The sequence below is a fragment of the Argopecten irradians genome, chromosome 1 (genome assembly GCF_041381155.1).
Source record: "Argopecten irradians isolate NY chromosome 1, Ai_NY, whole genome shotgun sequence".
NCBI lineage: Eukaryota > Metazoa > Mollusca > Bivalvia > Pectinida > Pectinidae > Argopecten > Argopecten irradians.
In genome coordinates this window covers 38,248,817-38,262,967 of record NC_091134.1, presented here as the reverse complement: position 1 = coordinate 38,262,967, position 14,151 = coordinate 38,248,817, and the positions used below count along the sequence as shown (strand labels likewise).

At 37.3% G+C, this 14,151-nt stretch overlaps 1 protein-coding gene across 2 annotated transcripts; it reads left to right on the top strand.

Annotated features, from left to right (window-relative positions):
• The first annotated feature begins 5,663 nt into the window (after positions 1 to 5,663).
• Positions 5,664 to 13,706, top strand: LOC138326905 (serum paraoxonase/arylesterase 1-like). Of its 2 annotated transcripts, none has more exons than XM_069272892.1 (9): positions 5,664 to 6,027; positions 6,646 to 6,722; positions 7,844 to 7,899; positions 10,944 to 11,094; positions 11,402 to 11,522; positions 11,955 to 12,155; positions 12,494 to 12,575; positions 12,768 to 12,918; positions 13,112 to 13,706. In XM_069272892.1, the coding sequence occupies exons 1-9, from the start codon at positions 5,957 to 5,959 to the stop codon at positions 13,261 to 13,263; spliced, it is 1,062 nt and encodes a 353-aa protein (XP_069128993.1). In that variant the 5' UTR covers positions 5,664 to 5,956; the 3' UTR covers positions 13,264 to 13,706. The 2 variants fall into 2 exon arrangements, with proteins under 2 accessions (XP_069128993.1, XP_069128988.1); XM_069272887.1 differs by having other exon boundaries at positions 5,672 to 6,027; positions 12,781 to 12,918; positions 13,112 to 13,702.
• Positions 13,707 to 14,151: the final 445 nt, after the last annotated feature.

The following is a 14,151-nucleotide window of genomic DNA, read 5'->3' as shown; positions in this document are numbered from 1 at the left end:
GCAAAAAGAGCGAAAGTTATAGACCATACAACTTTAAAGAGATAATTCAGTCTAAGAGTACATTAAAATTTGCACATATATCGGAAATAAACCAGTGCTAATGAAAGTGAGATTAGTTGATTTTACTCTGATATGCAAGTATGAAAATATGAAATGTGTGTGAAGTGTTTAAACTGACTCTTGGTAGTGGGGTAAAGCAACTTTTGTGTAGAACTACTCAAATCGTTCTTACAGAAGTGTGTGTTAACTTTATCGGGGGATCGAACGTGTCTTGGTATGCCAGACGGAGAAAAATGTGTATAACACTTAAACAGTTTTCACTATAGCAAAAAGAGCGAAAGTTATAGACCATACAACTTTAAAGAGACAATTCAGTCTAAGAGTACATTAAAATTTGCACATATATCGGAAATAAACCAGTGCTAATGAAAGTGAGATTAGTTAATTTTACTCTGATATGCAAGTATGAAAATATGAAATGTGTGTGAAGTGTTTAAACTGACTCTTGGTAGTGGAGTAAAGCAACTTTTGTGTAGAACTACTCAAATCGTTCTTACAGAAGTGTGTGTTAACTTTATCAGGGGATCGAACGTGTCTTGGTATGCGAAGGTGTAATTTGGTATGCGAAGCAAATATGGCGTCGAAAGCTCCGCTTCGAGTATCAACCGTGATCGGGAAATCACTCATGACTCTTCTATGATTCATGCAACACTCTTATAGATGTTGCGTTTCAGTGACAAAATGATTGCAGTTTCTAAAAATGCGACAGATAATTACTGTCCTCACTTAAATAAAAATATATTGAAGAAAAACCACGCGATTTTCACGCAGGAATTTGTTTGGCTGAATGTGAAATTGTAGTTCGTAAGAACAGTCGTATGATAGAGAGAATCCTGAACCTCTCAAACAATGTTTACCATGTTTCCACTGTGTGAAATTGGTGAATTTACAGTACTGATCATTTTATTTCGGTGCACGTAATCATTAGTATGCGTAGTCGTGGAAATATTGAAAAAAAATCCACGACATTGTGAAGACAGGGGCATATACATGTAATAAGCAGGGGGTCGAACGTGTCTTTGTTGAACAATACATTAATGCCATATTTTGCTTCGTGGTTATGTAACAGATGTAGCCTCACGTAATTGTTCCTTTAATGCAAGCATGGTTTATACGAAGTAGCAATGACTCGCATAGAATCATAGGTACATATGATATTCGAAGAAACAACGTATTTAATGAAAAAATACATTTCTATTACGATAACAGCGGAACATCCTCGGTAACACAGGCGATATAACATTTACTAACGTTAATACTCTATTATATTATATTAAAGTTATATGTGGCATCATTTTCATACTCAACAATCAAGATTTTTTTAATATGCTATTCAACACCAAAAGTTAACAACATGTTGAGAATTAAAATACTTACAATACATAGGTTTGAATTTGATACAGACAAATAAGAGATCAAAATGAATTTTGTACGAGTACTGCAAAAAAAATCACTGTGCAGTGAAATAAGTACGTATGATCAGGTCCTTAACCCAAGTTTACAGTCTACAATTTCATTGTACATTTCACAGTGTTATAACAGTAATTGAAAAATGACTTCTGCAGATAGTATTATTTAAACTTTTACGATGTAAATATTCTGTGTTGTAACTAAGGTTCATAAGGCGTGATACATTTTTTGTCTGTGCCTTTGTATGATTTCCACAACTTAATCTATCAAACCTTATTGTTTCCTGTAGATTACTGAAGAAATAATATTAACATGTCAAAATGTTCGCCAAGTTACGGCACATATAGCTTAAAGTAAGTGTATATAGCCCATGGGTTACCGCGGATGACAGCATAACAAATAGGATATATCCCTCATACGTGTGTGGGGTCTTTGTTCGGGAGCTAATATACTGATAAAGGTCACTAGTTCACTGACGATAAAGGTTCTGTTATCTACGCGAGCTAGGTTTCCCTTGATAACTTATACATACAAATGAATTATCCTGGTGTTTTGGATTCTATCATTTCTTACATAGTATAATCAAAGTACATTGTATCCATCAGGAGGCCCTAATTATTAAACATTTCCATATACCAAGCGAAAGTAAGAATGAGCTGTGAACATGAACTCTAGCGGGGGTCATCTCAAAATTACTTGGCATAACCACCAGATGAGCGGTATAGGCCCTCTAGACTCTTTTTTTTCACAAATCATTAATTCAATTCTGCATACATAAGAGCCTAAATACATAACATGGCTATTTGATAGTTCTAGGCATTCTAGAACTTGACACAAGAAGTCATTTAAATGGTTTAGGTGTTTTGGCCCCTGTGATCTTAATGAAGGTCAATGTCATTGATATTAACGAAGTTAGCATGCTATATGCTTAATAACCACTCTCGAGTCCTTCCAGAACTAAAGAAGAAGATTGTTTAATGATTTTTTTCTCTCGAAAAATTGCAATTTTAAACTTTGACCCTTATTCCCAGGTCTGGAGACCTTTACGCCTCAAGTCTTGTCAAGTTCTGAAAGTTTTCTTATAGAGACAATATTAAGAAATAAAACAAAATAATAATCTCAGTGATATAATTAAAAACACATGAGCCATTACGCCATCACTCACCAACTCCCTCACCCATTCTCGCTTACTCCCTTTCTCACTCTCACAATCACTCTCACTTTCTCCCAAACATTCATCCTATTGGCGTGTTCCCAAAGAGACAACTACTAATGACTAGTGCATCAGGCAAAATACCTACAAAAGTAGGAACTTCTAATATACAGACCCACCTATCCTATCACAGTAGGAGTATCCAGAGGGAATGTTACACAAGTATATGTAAGTGTAGTATCAGTAGACTGTAACAATCTAAATTTGAATCAGGGAGCATATAGGAAGAGACCAATCAGGGTTTTGGGCATCCTCGATATTCCAGGGGTTCCGATCACTTACGATCTCTACACCCCTGGACTATCTCATAGTAAAACTGGAGGCAACAGAATAGAACAGGTAACTTAGTCATTTGATGTACATCAAAAGAGCCGTATAACGGTACACTGTGGTTGACTCTGTGGCTTTGATGTTAGGCGTCGCTCTCTCTGTAGTCTTCATATGAAATATTTGCTAGCCTGTGATTGGTCAAATGTTTTCCGCTGAGCTGCCTTCAATTTCACTATGAGATAGTCCAGGGGTGTAGAGATCGTAAGTGATCGGAAGCCCTGGAGTATCGAGGATGGGTTTTGGGGAGATTTGATTATATGTTGATACATTGCGCTTCTGAAAGAGTACGGATTCCTATCTAAGCTTAATTGTATGATTATATGAAAGGAACCATCGATCTTGCAAAATATTTATATTTTCAGTACCTCCCTATTTATTTATTAATCACTCATAACCTTTTTTTTTTTACATAACGCAATTTTTGTAATTACTGAGCATTCAATGTTTTTATTTTTATTTATTTTTGTGTAAAATATGGATGCTTTAATTTTTTATTTGTTTCTCTGAAAAGAAATGGTAGGTAAATCTTCGCCCACCTACATTTGTATTTATAGATATTAATATTCGAAAAGAGGAGACGAATTACAGTTAAATCAATAAATACTGCTCCATGTTAATTATCGCCGTCGACAGTGTCATTTGACTAAATGGGTACAGGTACGTTCAAATGATTACAAAACATAGCATCAGTTTATTGTTATCTACTGAAACGCATTATAACATTTATTAATTTGTTCATTTAAGTATTCAAATCAATCAGTAAATTGAACAACTCACCAGTCAGTATTGCAAAATATATATTTTATTGTCACACATAAAACTGTATACACATATAACTAGATTTTATATAAAGCGCAGAAAAGGATCAGAATTACGTGTAATTTGATAAAATTACCCATTAAAATCAATGACAGTAGTGCTTATAATAATTATGGTTACACATGTAAATCACTGTTCTTTAATATGGAAATACCTTCAATGGCACTTTATTTAGAGACTTCGTATCACACATTCTCATATAATAAATACGACTTAAAATCATCAAGATGATATAGAGCATGAAAATTGAGCGTCGAATTCACTTTTTTTTTCGAAATTCGTACACTGTGTCTTACGTATGAAAGTAGATCGGTAGCCATACATATACGATTCATAGCCTTTGATTCGTACTTTCGTTATAATACAAACCTGCAAGTTTCACTAGCGAGTTTTGTGGTAGAGTTTGGCAACCCCCACACATGCTTTTGGTTTTATTTTGTGTAATTATTATTTTGATGCTTTGATTTTCTTATGTATTATAAATTTCAATAATATTCGATTGAAATTCATGGGTCTTATCAATTTTTTGAGTTGCTCACCTTCGCCTTTTTTAAAAATAAATTCAACATCATTAACTGACACAGCTTAACCGCTAACCCGACAGATATATGCACGGTAAAACCTCGATGAGTCGAATTTGGAGGGGCTATATATACTATATAGTTGTATACTTCGACTTATAACGGGGGCTCCGTTGACCGAGTGGTTAAGATGTCTCGACATATTATTACTACAAGCCCTCCACCTCTGGGTCGCGATTTCAAATCCCATGTCGGGCAGTTACTGGCCGCTTTGTTGGTGGTTTTGCTCCAGGTACTCCGGCTTTCTTCCACCAGCAAACCTGGCACGTCCTTACATGATCCTGGTTGTTAATAGGACGTTAAACTAATAAAACCTTACTAATCGACTTATAAATTGTAGACAATGACCCACAAAATTTCCGTCGAATCAGCTACCTTCTGGGTCTAGACAGTGCATATACTTGTGGTGTTATTGATGTTGTCACAAGTTTTCAAGGTTTTTTTTTCAAAAACTTTCTTCCTGCGATAAAATCAACTGAACGGATCACTGCCTACCATGTGTATTTAACGAATCACTGCATAAGATGAAATGTGGCGAATTGTTATGCAAGCAATTACATGTACACAAGTTAAATATACTAATCTATAAACAAAATCTCAACACTTTGTGCGACTAATGCAGCTGTTAACATAATCATAAGGACTTCGTATTGATGCAGAAACGTGGTCTGCATACATGTACAGGTAACACCGCGCGTCTCAGCCGCGGCAAGATTTAATATACATGGATGTACTGCAGACCCGATAAGCATTAACAGAAACAGCTATATAATAAATGGACTGTCCAATTAACCTCGACTCATAGAATAAATCGACTCATAAAACGTCGGCTAATTAGTAGTTAGATTATTAATAATATTATATAGGAGAAAAAATCCGGACCGAAGGATTTGTTCGACACCTTGAAAAAAATTCTACTGTATTTTATCAATCATGACATGTTCCTATGTTTTAATTACATTCGTCGTTATAGAAATTTATCAAGCCTCTGTGTGTCGATAGTACATTGTATATTGTATACATACACGGGATAGGACAGCCTTCACACAGACAACAATATATATATGTATATATATATATATATATATATATATATATGAAGTCTAGCGTGTCTGCTTTTTATATATATATATTGTACTAAAGATATTTCGAAGCAGAAGATAGTTTTATGTTAATGTGAAGTGTCTTGAATGATACAGAATATTCAAAATAATGTTCAAATCGTGCAATGTTCTTTTACTTAGAAAATAAATCCGTTCTTTTTATGTTCCCATTTTGAATTATTTGATAAATATAATTTCCAATCAGGGAACTTATAATTACCGGTGCTTAATCTAATTAGCAATACAAACAATACATGCGTGCACGCAAAGAATAGTAATTAATAGGTGAAATGCATGCTGGATGTAGACAACCATAGAGAAAAAGTGACTTTGAATAAACATAAACCATTTCATTTTGAGATGAACCCCGCTAGAGTTCACATTAACCACTCGTTCTCACATCGGCTTAGTGGATGTAAATTATAACGAGAGAGTGGAGGATGTCGACTCTCCAGACCATCATCATAGTTGCAGTGCTATCGGGTATAGCTCGATTTGGTATCCGATATTAGTAAGTACATTTTACAATTATAAATTCTATCTGTCTATCTGCCTTACATTATCGGTCTGATGTTTAAGTGATCGCCGATTATTTACAGGTTTCACGTTGGATGGTTTTCAAGGTAAAGTATCTGGCAAAGTTCGTTAGCTATAAAGGAATTGATAAGCGTGATAGGTGAACATTTAAAGGACAGTTACTAACATAATCAGATGGTAAAATTAGCCATATAATCCTGATAGATAGTCCCGTAGCACACATTCATAGTGACAACAAGTTCAATACATCAACAAGCAGACCCCAAACATGGCGTCATAATTTGTTGCAATGACATAATTGATCATGTTTTCCCCTGCTTCTTTATGATCAAGATACAAGATACAAGATACAAGCATTATGTACTATTATCTTATGTTATCACTTACAAAATCACAGATATTTGTCTCAAATTACGTAATTTTCAATGTAAGCTTAGTCAAAAAGATATTTTCACTTGCTTTACAATAAAATTCTTACGCCGATACTTCTCTGCAGCAGTGTGTCTTTCTTATTTAATTTGATAGACGTTTTGTTACAGTGATTTTTCGATTTCGATTTTCCTATATTAGTAAAATACGTTTTGATTTTCAGTTTCTTTATGCACTACGAAAGGTATGACGTCATAACTCGACATGCTCCGGGTCCGTGTGTGGAACTAGATGGCGCTGGTAAGTCATCTGGCAGAGGTCATTAAATATCACAAATGTGAAAAGTCCCGTGGTGAGCCAAGATCATTTATGCTGTGTGTAAAAGAGCTTTTGTGTTTTAGTTTGCAATATCATCGTATTGTATATATTTGTGATAGTGGAACTTTTTGTCATTGCAAAGTGCTTTTCTCACTGCAGCATGTTGACATAGACATCCAACAGCAAACACTACACCCCGGTCACATTGACAACGGGCAAATCAGTCGTCCCTTGTCTCTGTATGATGACTGTTAAAAGCAGAAGCAGAATCTACAACTTTGATAAATATATATGGTATATCTCGGCTAGGGGCGGAACCTAGAGCCTTCCTCACACTAGGAAACACTCAACTGAATGCCGAACATGAGGATGTATCAAGGGATGCGTTAGAAAGAAAGAAAAAAGTTGGTCAGACAAAATAGTCACCTTTTATCCTAATGTCCTACCTGCAAGGCAGAGATGAACAGAAAACGTTAATGTCTCTCTACATTATACAGGTGCTAATGAATACAAATTAAGGTTAAATATGCGAATAAAATTTCGTGTTGAACTCGGGTAAAACATGAACATGTTTTAAAACTATAATACGACCAATTTCATATCATGAGCTGATATACCTGTAATTATAGTTGATGATGCATATGACTTATTCTCTTATACCTACGGGTGTAACACTAGCTGGTCTCAAACATAACACTCTGAGGCTGTATTACATGGCTACCCATGCAATACAGCCTGGTGATGTCACGGCGACAGTAGAATTTGCGTTGAAAATAAAACGCAATTTTCATGTTTGGAGAATTGACTTGCAGGCAAACTCATTTCAAACTGGTGGGATATTCTAGTTGCAGAATTGCAATAAATGGCATAAATTGTATGAGGGAAACATTCTTTTTTTCATATGCGGATACAAAGTATAGATATATTCTACCCCCGGGATCACAAAATGTTATAAAACCCTCGGCAAGCCTCGAGTTATACATGTACAACATTTTGTGACCCCCGGGAAGAATAACCCTATCCTTCACCTTCACATATGAAAGAGTCTTATGTTACACATCTAGACATTTATTTATAAAGACATATTCATTTTTGTTTGTTAGATGGTGGATCCGAAGACCTTACTATTTTGCCTAGTGGACTGACATTTATATCATCCGTGAGTTGAATTTGTTATGTGTGATACTTACTCATTCATGACTCTCCTGCTCTTTTGTTTTCCTTCGTTACTCGTACACCTTCACCCATTTTTAACTCCCTTACTCTTCCTCAGTCCACGTTACCGTTGTTCTCTTCTCTCACTCTTTCTTTACCATCGTTCTTCCCACACTTCCTCATATTCTCCTCACTTCCTTCTTTCCTTGTTCCTCCTACACACCTCATCCGATTCGTCTCTCATCCCCTCTCTTCTCTACCATTGTTCCTCCTACACACCTCATCCGATTCGTCACTGATCCCCTCTCTTCTCTACCATTGTTCCTTCTACACACCTCATCCGATTCGTCTCTCATCCCCTCTCTTCTCTACCATTGTTCCTCCTACACACCTCATCCGATTCGTCTCTGATCCCTTCTCTTCTCTACCCTTGTTCCTACTACACACCTCATCCGATTCGTCTCTCATCCCCTCTCTTCTCTACTCTTGTTCCTCCTACACACCTCATCCGATTCGTCCCTGATCCCCTCTCTTCTCTACTCTTGTTCCTACTACACACCTCATCCGATTCGTCTCTCATCCCCTCTCTTCTCTACCATTGTTCCTCCTACACACCTCATCCGATTCGTCACTGATCCCCTCTCTTCTCTACCATTGTTCCTCCTACACACCTCATCCGATTCGTCTCTCATCCCCTCTCTTCTCTACCATTGTTCCTCCTACACACCTCATCCGATTCGTCTCTCATCCCCTCTCTTCTCTACCATTGTTCCTCCTACACACCTCACGATCCGATTCGTCACTGATCCCTTCTCTTCTCTACCATTGTCTCTCCTCCTACCCTCATCCTTCGTCTCTGATCCCTCTCTTCTCTACCATTGTTCCTCTACACACCTCCATCCGATTCGTCTCTCATCCCCTCTCTTCTCTACCATTGTTCCTACTACACACCTCATCCGATTCGTCACTGATCCCCTCTCTTCTCTACCATTGTTCCTACTACACACCTCATCCGATTCGTCACTGATCCCCTCTCTTCTCTACCATTGTTCCTCCTACACACCTCATCCGATTCGTCACTGATCCCCTCTCTTCTCTACCATTGTTCCTCCTACACACCTCATCCGATTCGTCACTGATCCCCTCTCTTCTCTACCATTGTTCCTCCTACACACCTCATCCGATTCGTCTCTGATCCCCTCTCTTCTCTACCATTGTTCCTCCTACACACCTCATCCGATTCGTCTCTGATCCCCTCTCTTCTCTACCATTGTTCCTCCTACACACCTCATCCGATTCGTCACTGATCCCTTCTCTTCTCTACCATTGTTCCTCCTACACACCTCATCCGATTCGTCTCTGATCCCCTCTCTTCTCTACCATTGTTCCTCCTACACACCTCATCCGATTCGTCACTGATCCCTTCTCTTCTCTACCATTGTTCCTCCTACACACCTCATCCGATTCGTCACTGATCCCCTCTCTTCTCTACCATTGTTCCTCCTACACACCTCATCCGATTCGTCACTGATCCCCTCTCTTCTCTACCATTGTTCCTCCTACACACCTCATCCGATTCGTCACTGATCCCCTCTCTTCTCTACCATTGTTCCTCCTACACACCTCATCCGATTCGTCACTGATCCCCTCTCTTCTCTACCATTGTTCCTCCACACACCTCATCCGATTCGTCTCTCATCCCCTCCTCTCTCTCTTACCATTGTTCCTACTACACACCTCATCCGATTCGTCACTGATCCCCTCTCTTCTCTACCATTGTTCCTCCTACACACCTCATCCGATTCGTCACTGATCCCTTCTCTTCTCTACCATTGTTCCTCCTACACACCTCATCCGATTCGTCACTGATCCCCTCTCTTCTCTACCCTTGTTCCTCCTACACACCTCATCCGATTCGTCTCTCATCTCCTCTCATCTCTACTCTTGTTCCTACTACACACCTCATCCGATTCGTCTCTCATCACCTCTCTTCTCTACCATTGTTCCTACTACACACCTCATCCGATTCGTCACTGATCCCCTCTCTTCTCTACTCTTGTTCCTACTACACACCTCATCCGATTCGTCTCTCACCCTCTCTCTTCTCTACCCGTGTTCCTCGTGCACACCTCATCCGATTCGTCTCTCAACCCTCCCTTCTCTACTCTTGTTCCCCCTACAACACACCCCATTTTTTCTTTTCCACTAATCCCACTTTCTTCCGTCTTCACATTATTCCACTTTTCAACTCTCCATCATCATTTTCTCTCCTTTAGTTCTCTTGAAGCCTCGTCTCATCCTCTCCTTTTATTTGTTAATGTTCATCCATCATTTTATCTGTTTTTCCGTTCTCTTCTTCTTCTGTCCTATACTCACTTCATCTGCTACTTCTCTACTCCTCCTTTTTCTCATCCAATATGTCTTTTGCGCCTTATCCCTTTTTCACTCCTCCCTTTCCCTCTACCCCTTTATCCAACATTTCATACAATAAAGATATATTTCCCATTCCCTCTTTCTCGCTTCTGTAACTATTACTTTTATTCCTCCCTTTACATCTTCTGTACACGTTGTCCTTACACCTAATTGTATTTTCACTTTCACTTTCTCACCTCGTTTATCATACACTTCAGTATTCTCTTCTGATCCCTTCTCCTTTACCCTCTCTGTTTTTCTGACACTTTATCCGATTATTCTTCTCCCCTCCTTCCCTTTTATCTCCCCTGTTTTTCGTCATTCCATTTGTATCCTCTTGTCAATTTCTTTGTTCCTTCTATATTTCATTCTTGCCTCTCGTTTCCTTCCCCATCACCTGATTTTATTCTCCTTGTTTTATACTACTCGTTTTCTGAGCTTCCTTCTTTTTGTCCCCCCCTTCCTTTCCTTGCTTTCTGCTCTGCCCACTTCTGCTGTGTCACCTTCTCGTCTCCTCTCCATTTCAACACAACCAATGCCAAAACTAATCTAACAGTAACGAGGAAAATTATAATACAGATATCTCCATTTGCATTTTGACTTCTTAATTCTATCAGATATTCATTTATCACACAGGGAATTTATCCAAATAAACAAGGTCGGATACTTCTGCTTGACATGAATGAATTATCGCCAACAGTGAGAGAGGCAAAAATCATAGGAGCTAAATTGGACATGGCTACCTTCAGCCCCCATGGAATCAGTACATGGACCAACCCTGACACAGGTACCTGTTATAAATTGTTGTTTACATTAGTAAATGTTTCTTTAATAAAAATTACTATTAAAACGGGGTTAACCTACGGATGTATGTACTCCCGTAAACAATTTTATTGAAGGCTATAGCATATGATATAGATCTTTTGAAGTGATAATTGCTTGTCATAAACATACATTGTGCTTCTGAATTGTAGTTGGGATTAAAACAATGTTTCTTTTTGTTATCATTTCACACAAAAAAGTTGAAACTTTCGGCAAGATTTAATATTAAAACTATTGTTTTTATATAAGTATTGTTTTGCCTGGTTCTACAGGGGAAATAACTCTGATGGTGATCAATCATGTCCAAGAGGAAAGAGTGGAAGTATTTCGTTATAGGAGTGGTTCTAAGTCTCTGGTACATTTGAAGTCAATAACAAGTCCTTTATGGGGATCGTAAGTGACGGAATCATATAATATGTTATGTTATAGCTATGAAACAAAATCACATGATAGATTTGTTTGATGCCATTAATTGTCTTCCTTGTCGTATATAGTGTTTCTGCCCGATTGAAATCTTATGATCTCCAACATAACTATTAATCTTATCTTTATAGCTAAACGTGTAACCTTATAATCACATTTAAATGGTAGATTTCCCTATTATAACTATTTTATTTACCCGATCCCATTAAAATCTGTCATATATAACCATTAATTTAATAAATTAAAATAGCTTTTTGTCCAACATATCCATTGATATACTGTGCCAATTTAATCCCGTGTTGCTGTGCCCATTGTAATTACTCTAACCTCCCAATTCCATAAGATGTTTAATGGTCATGCAGATCAACTAATTTGATACAATCAAAATGTTGCTCTGCTCAGTATTAACGACCTGGCAATGGTAGGTGAGGATTCCTTCTACGTCACTCAGATCCTTCATTCCTCTCGGCCTCTACTAAGGAAGCTGGAACATAGACTCATGCTGTCACTTGGAGAGGTCATGTTCTACGATGGCGCCAGTGTCCGTAGTGTAGCATCAGGTCTACACGTACCAAACGGTATCAACAAATCCCCGGATGGAAAGTAAGTCTTACGGCGCAGGTCTATATCTAATATACCTACAAAACAAACGATTCCGATGATTTCATTACGCAGATAATTCAAAATTACAAATTTCCGTTTATCGGTACTAAATGATGCTTCTGGTCAATCAACATATAAATAATATGTTTTCTTTTCAAATCATAACTGTATATAACTGCACAAAGAGTCGTCATAACCATTTTTCAAGCCAACGATCAATTGGTTTCAGAAAATCACAAGCAATTATGCAATGATATCTTCAAGCAACGGACTATGAATGGGAAGACATTGACTTTGAATATATTTACCTAAAATACTACCTTATTCTTCTTTTTCAGGGTTCTTTATGTCGCTAATGGTGGTGCATACCAGTTGAAATCTTACGAAATTCTTGATAACAATGACATCAAATTTATAGAGGTAAGTGTTAATGATAAATGCCTTTGAGTCACTTAGTATAATAATGTAAAATCGCATCACACAGATAAAGCAAGTAAAGGTACAATTTTATTTATATTGGAAAATGTTCAATTGTTTACTTTTCTAAAAACAGCAAAAACTTCAAATTACGACAAGTTATTTTGATTGTCATAATTATTTTGTATTTTTGAGGTATGTTTTACAGGACTTATTTCTAGACACTACTATGGACAACATAGAGGTGGACAGACTGACAGGAGACTTGTGGATCGGCTGTCATCCTCGCTACCACCAGATCATTGTACACGACGCTCAGTACGGAAGTACCATGACTCCGTCACAGGTTGGTGTGTTCTTCATCATAAGTAATTGTGTACATCGTCACTATTTTGTTAGAGGTTACAGGTTAGTGCAAACATCATCACTGTTTTGGCTATTGATCGACGCAGATTAGTGTGTGTATGAATTAATATACATATGCTCGTAAAAACAAATGATTGATTTGTATACACAACTTATTCTCTCTGTTGTCATAGGTCCTGAAGGTAGCGACCTCTGGTGGTCGTTTTACCGATGTGGTGGAAGTATACATGGATCCTGGAACAAGAATGACGGGTTCCACTGTGGCTTCTATATACAATGGACGAATGTTAGCTGGCACATTAGCAACACAACTCGTCCTCTGTAATGTCACTTACACAGACTGACTTTTAATGCGTAAACTTACAATATTCACTTTAACATCAAACAGTAGCGGTCTATCTCATCAAGTACATGTGTTTTATGTTAACAATGGAAAGTGTATTTGAGGTAGATTGCGTTGTGGGATTTCAGAAATGTCTTCGATGATTGAATGGTAGTTTGTTCATATATGATATTTTTCCAACTTGGGTCATTAATTTCTTTTTTTAATAAAATCCACTTGTTTGGGATGAATCGACATTCTCTTATGTACACTGTTTTTTATCGTAGCGCGAGAATTGGACCACGAATGTAACTATTGTGAATGAAATACAAACTAAATGAAAACATAATTGCACAATTTAAACTGTTATCTATATATTTTTCGCATCGTTACGTTTGCAAGACAATGTGTTAAACCCTAACCTAATTAGGTAAAATTCTGGTAAATCAAACTCACTCAGTTAAAAAAAAGACCACTAGTGGTGTATTTTTCAACACTCCAACGAGCAACCACGCAGTACTTTTAACAAAAGCGGGAAGCACACTAAAAAAAATCTTTGATAACAATGTCCAGCAACTGAATGACATCGTCAAAATAAACAAGAAGAAACCAACGTGAATCTCAGAACGCCCAAGATAAATAATTGTCAGTTTGCCAATTTATACTTTTCAAACTGATGAAAAGAAGTCTGGATATAGAGGTCAAGCTGAAGGGAAAACCTCAAATCAATCAGCGGTAAATAATGTTTAATTTATGTACAAATACAAATGTAATTGACTATTCAACATCTTCATTTCCGTACCTACTATTCTCTGTTCTAGTGTATATGATGCATAAGCGTTTAAAATTGGCAGGACATAATAAAATTATTTCGAGTTCTTCTCGGATAAT

Bases quoted from the DNA above. Each gene is read 5' to 3' on its own strand.
- LOC138326905 (XM_069272887.1), top strand. From the start codon at position 5,957: ATGTCGACTCTCCAGACCATCATCATAGTTGCAGTGCTATCGGGTATA. The intron at 6,723-7,843 runs GTAAGTCATCTG...TTTGTTTGTTAG, and splicing joins TGTGGAACTAGATGGCGCTG to ATGGTGGATCCGAAGACCTT. The intron at 12,156-12,493 runs GTAAGTCTTACG...CTTCTTTTTCAG, and splicing joins AACAAATCCCCGGATGGAAA to GGTTCTTTATGTCGCTAATG.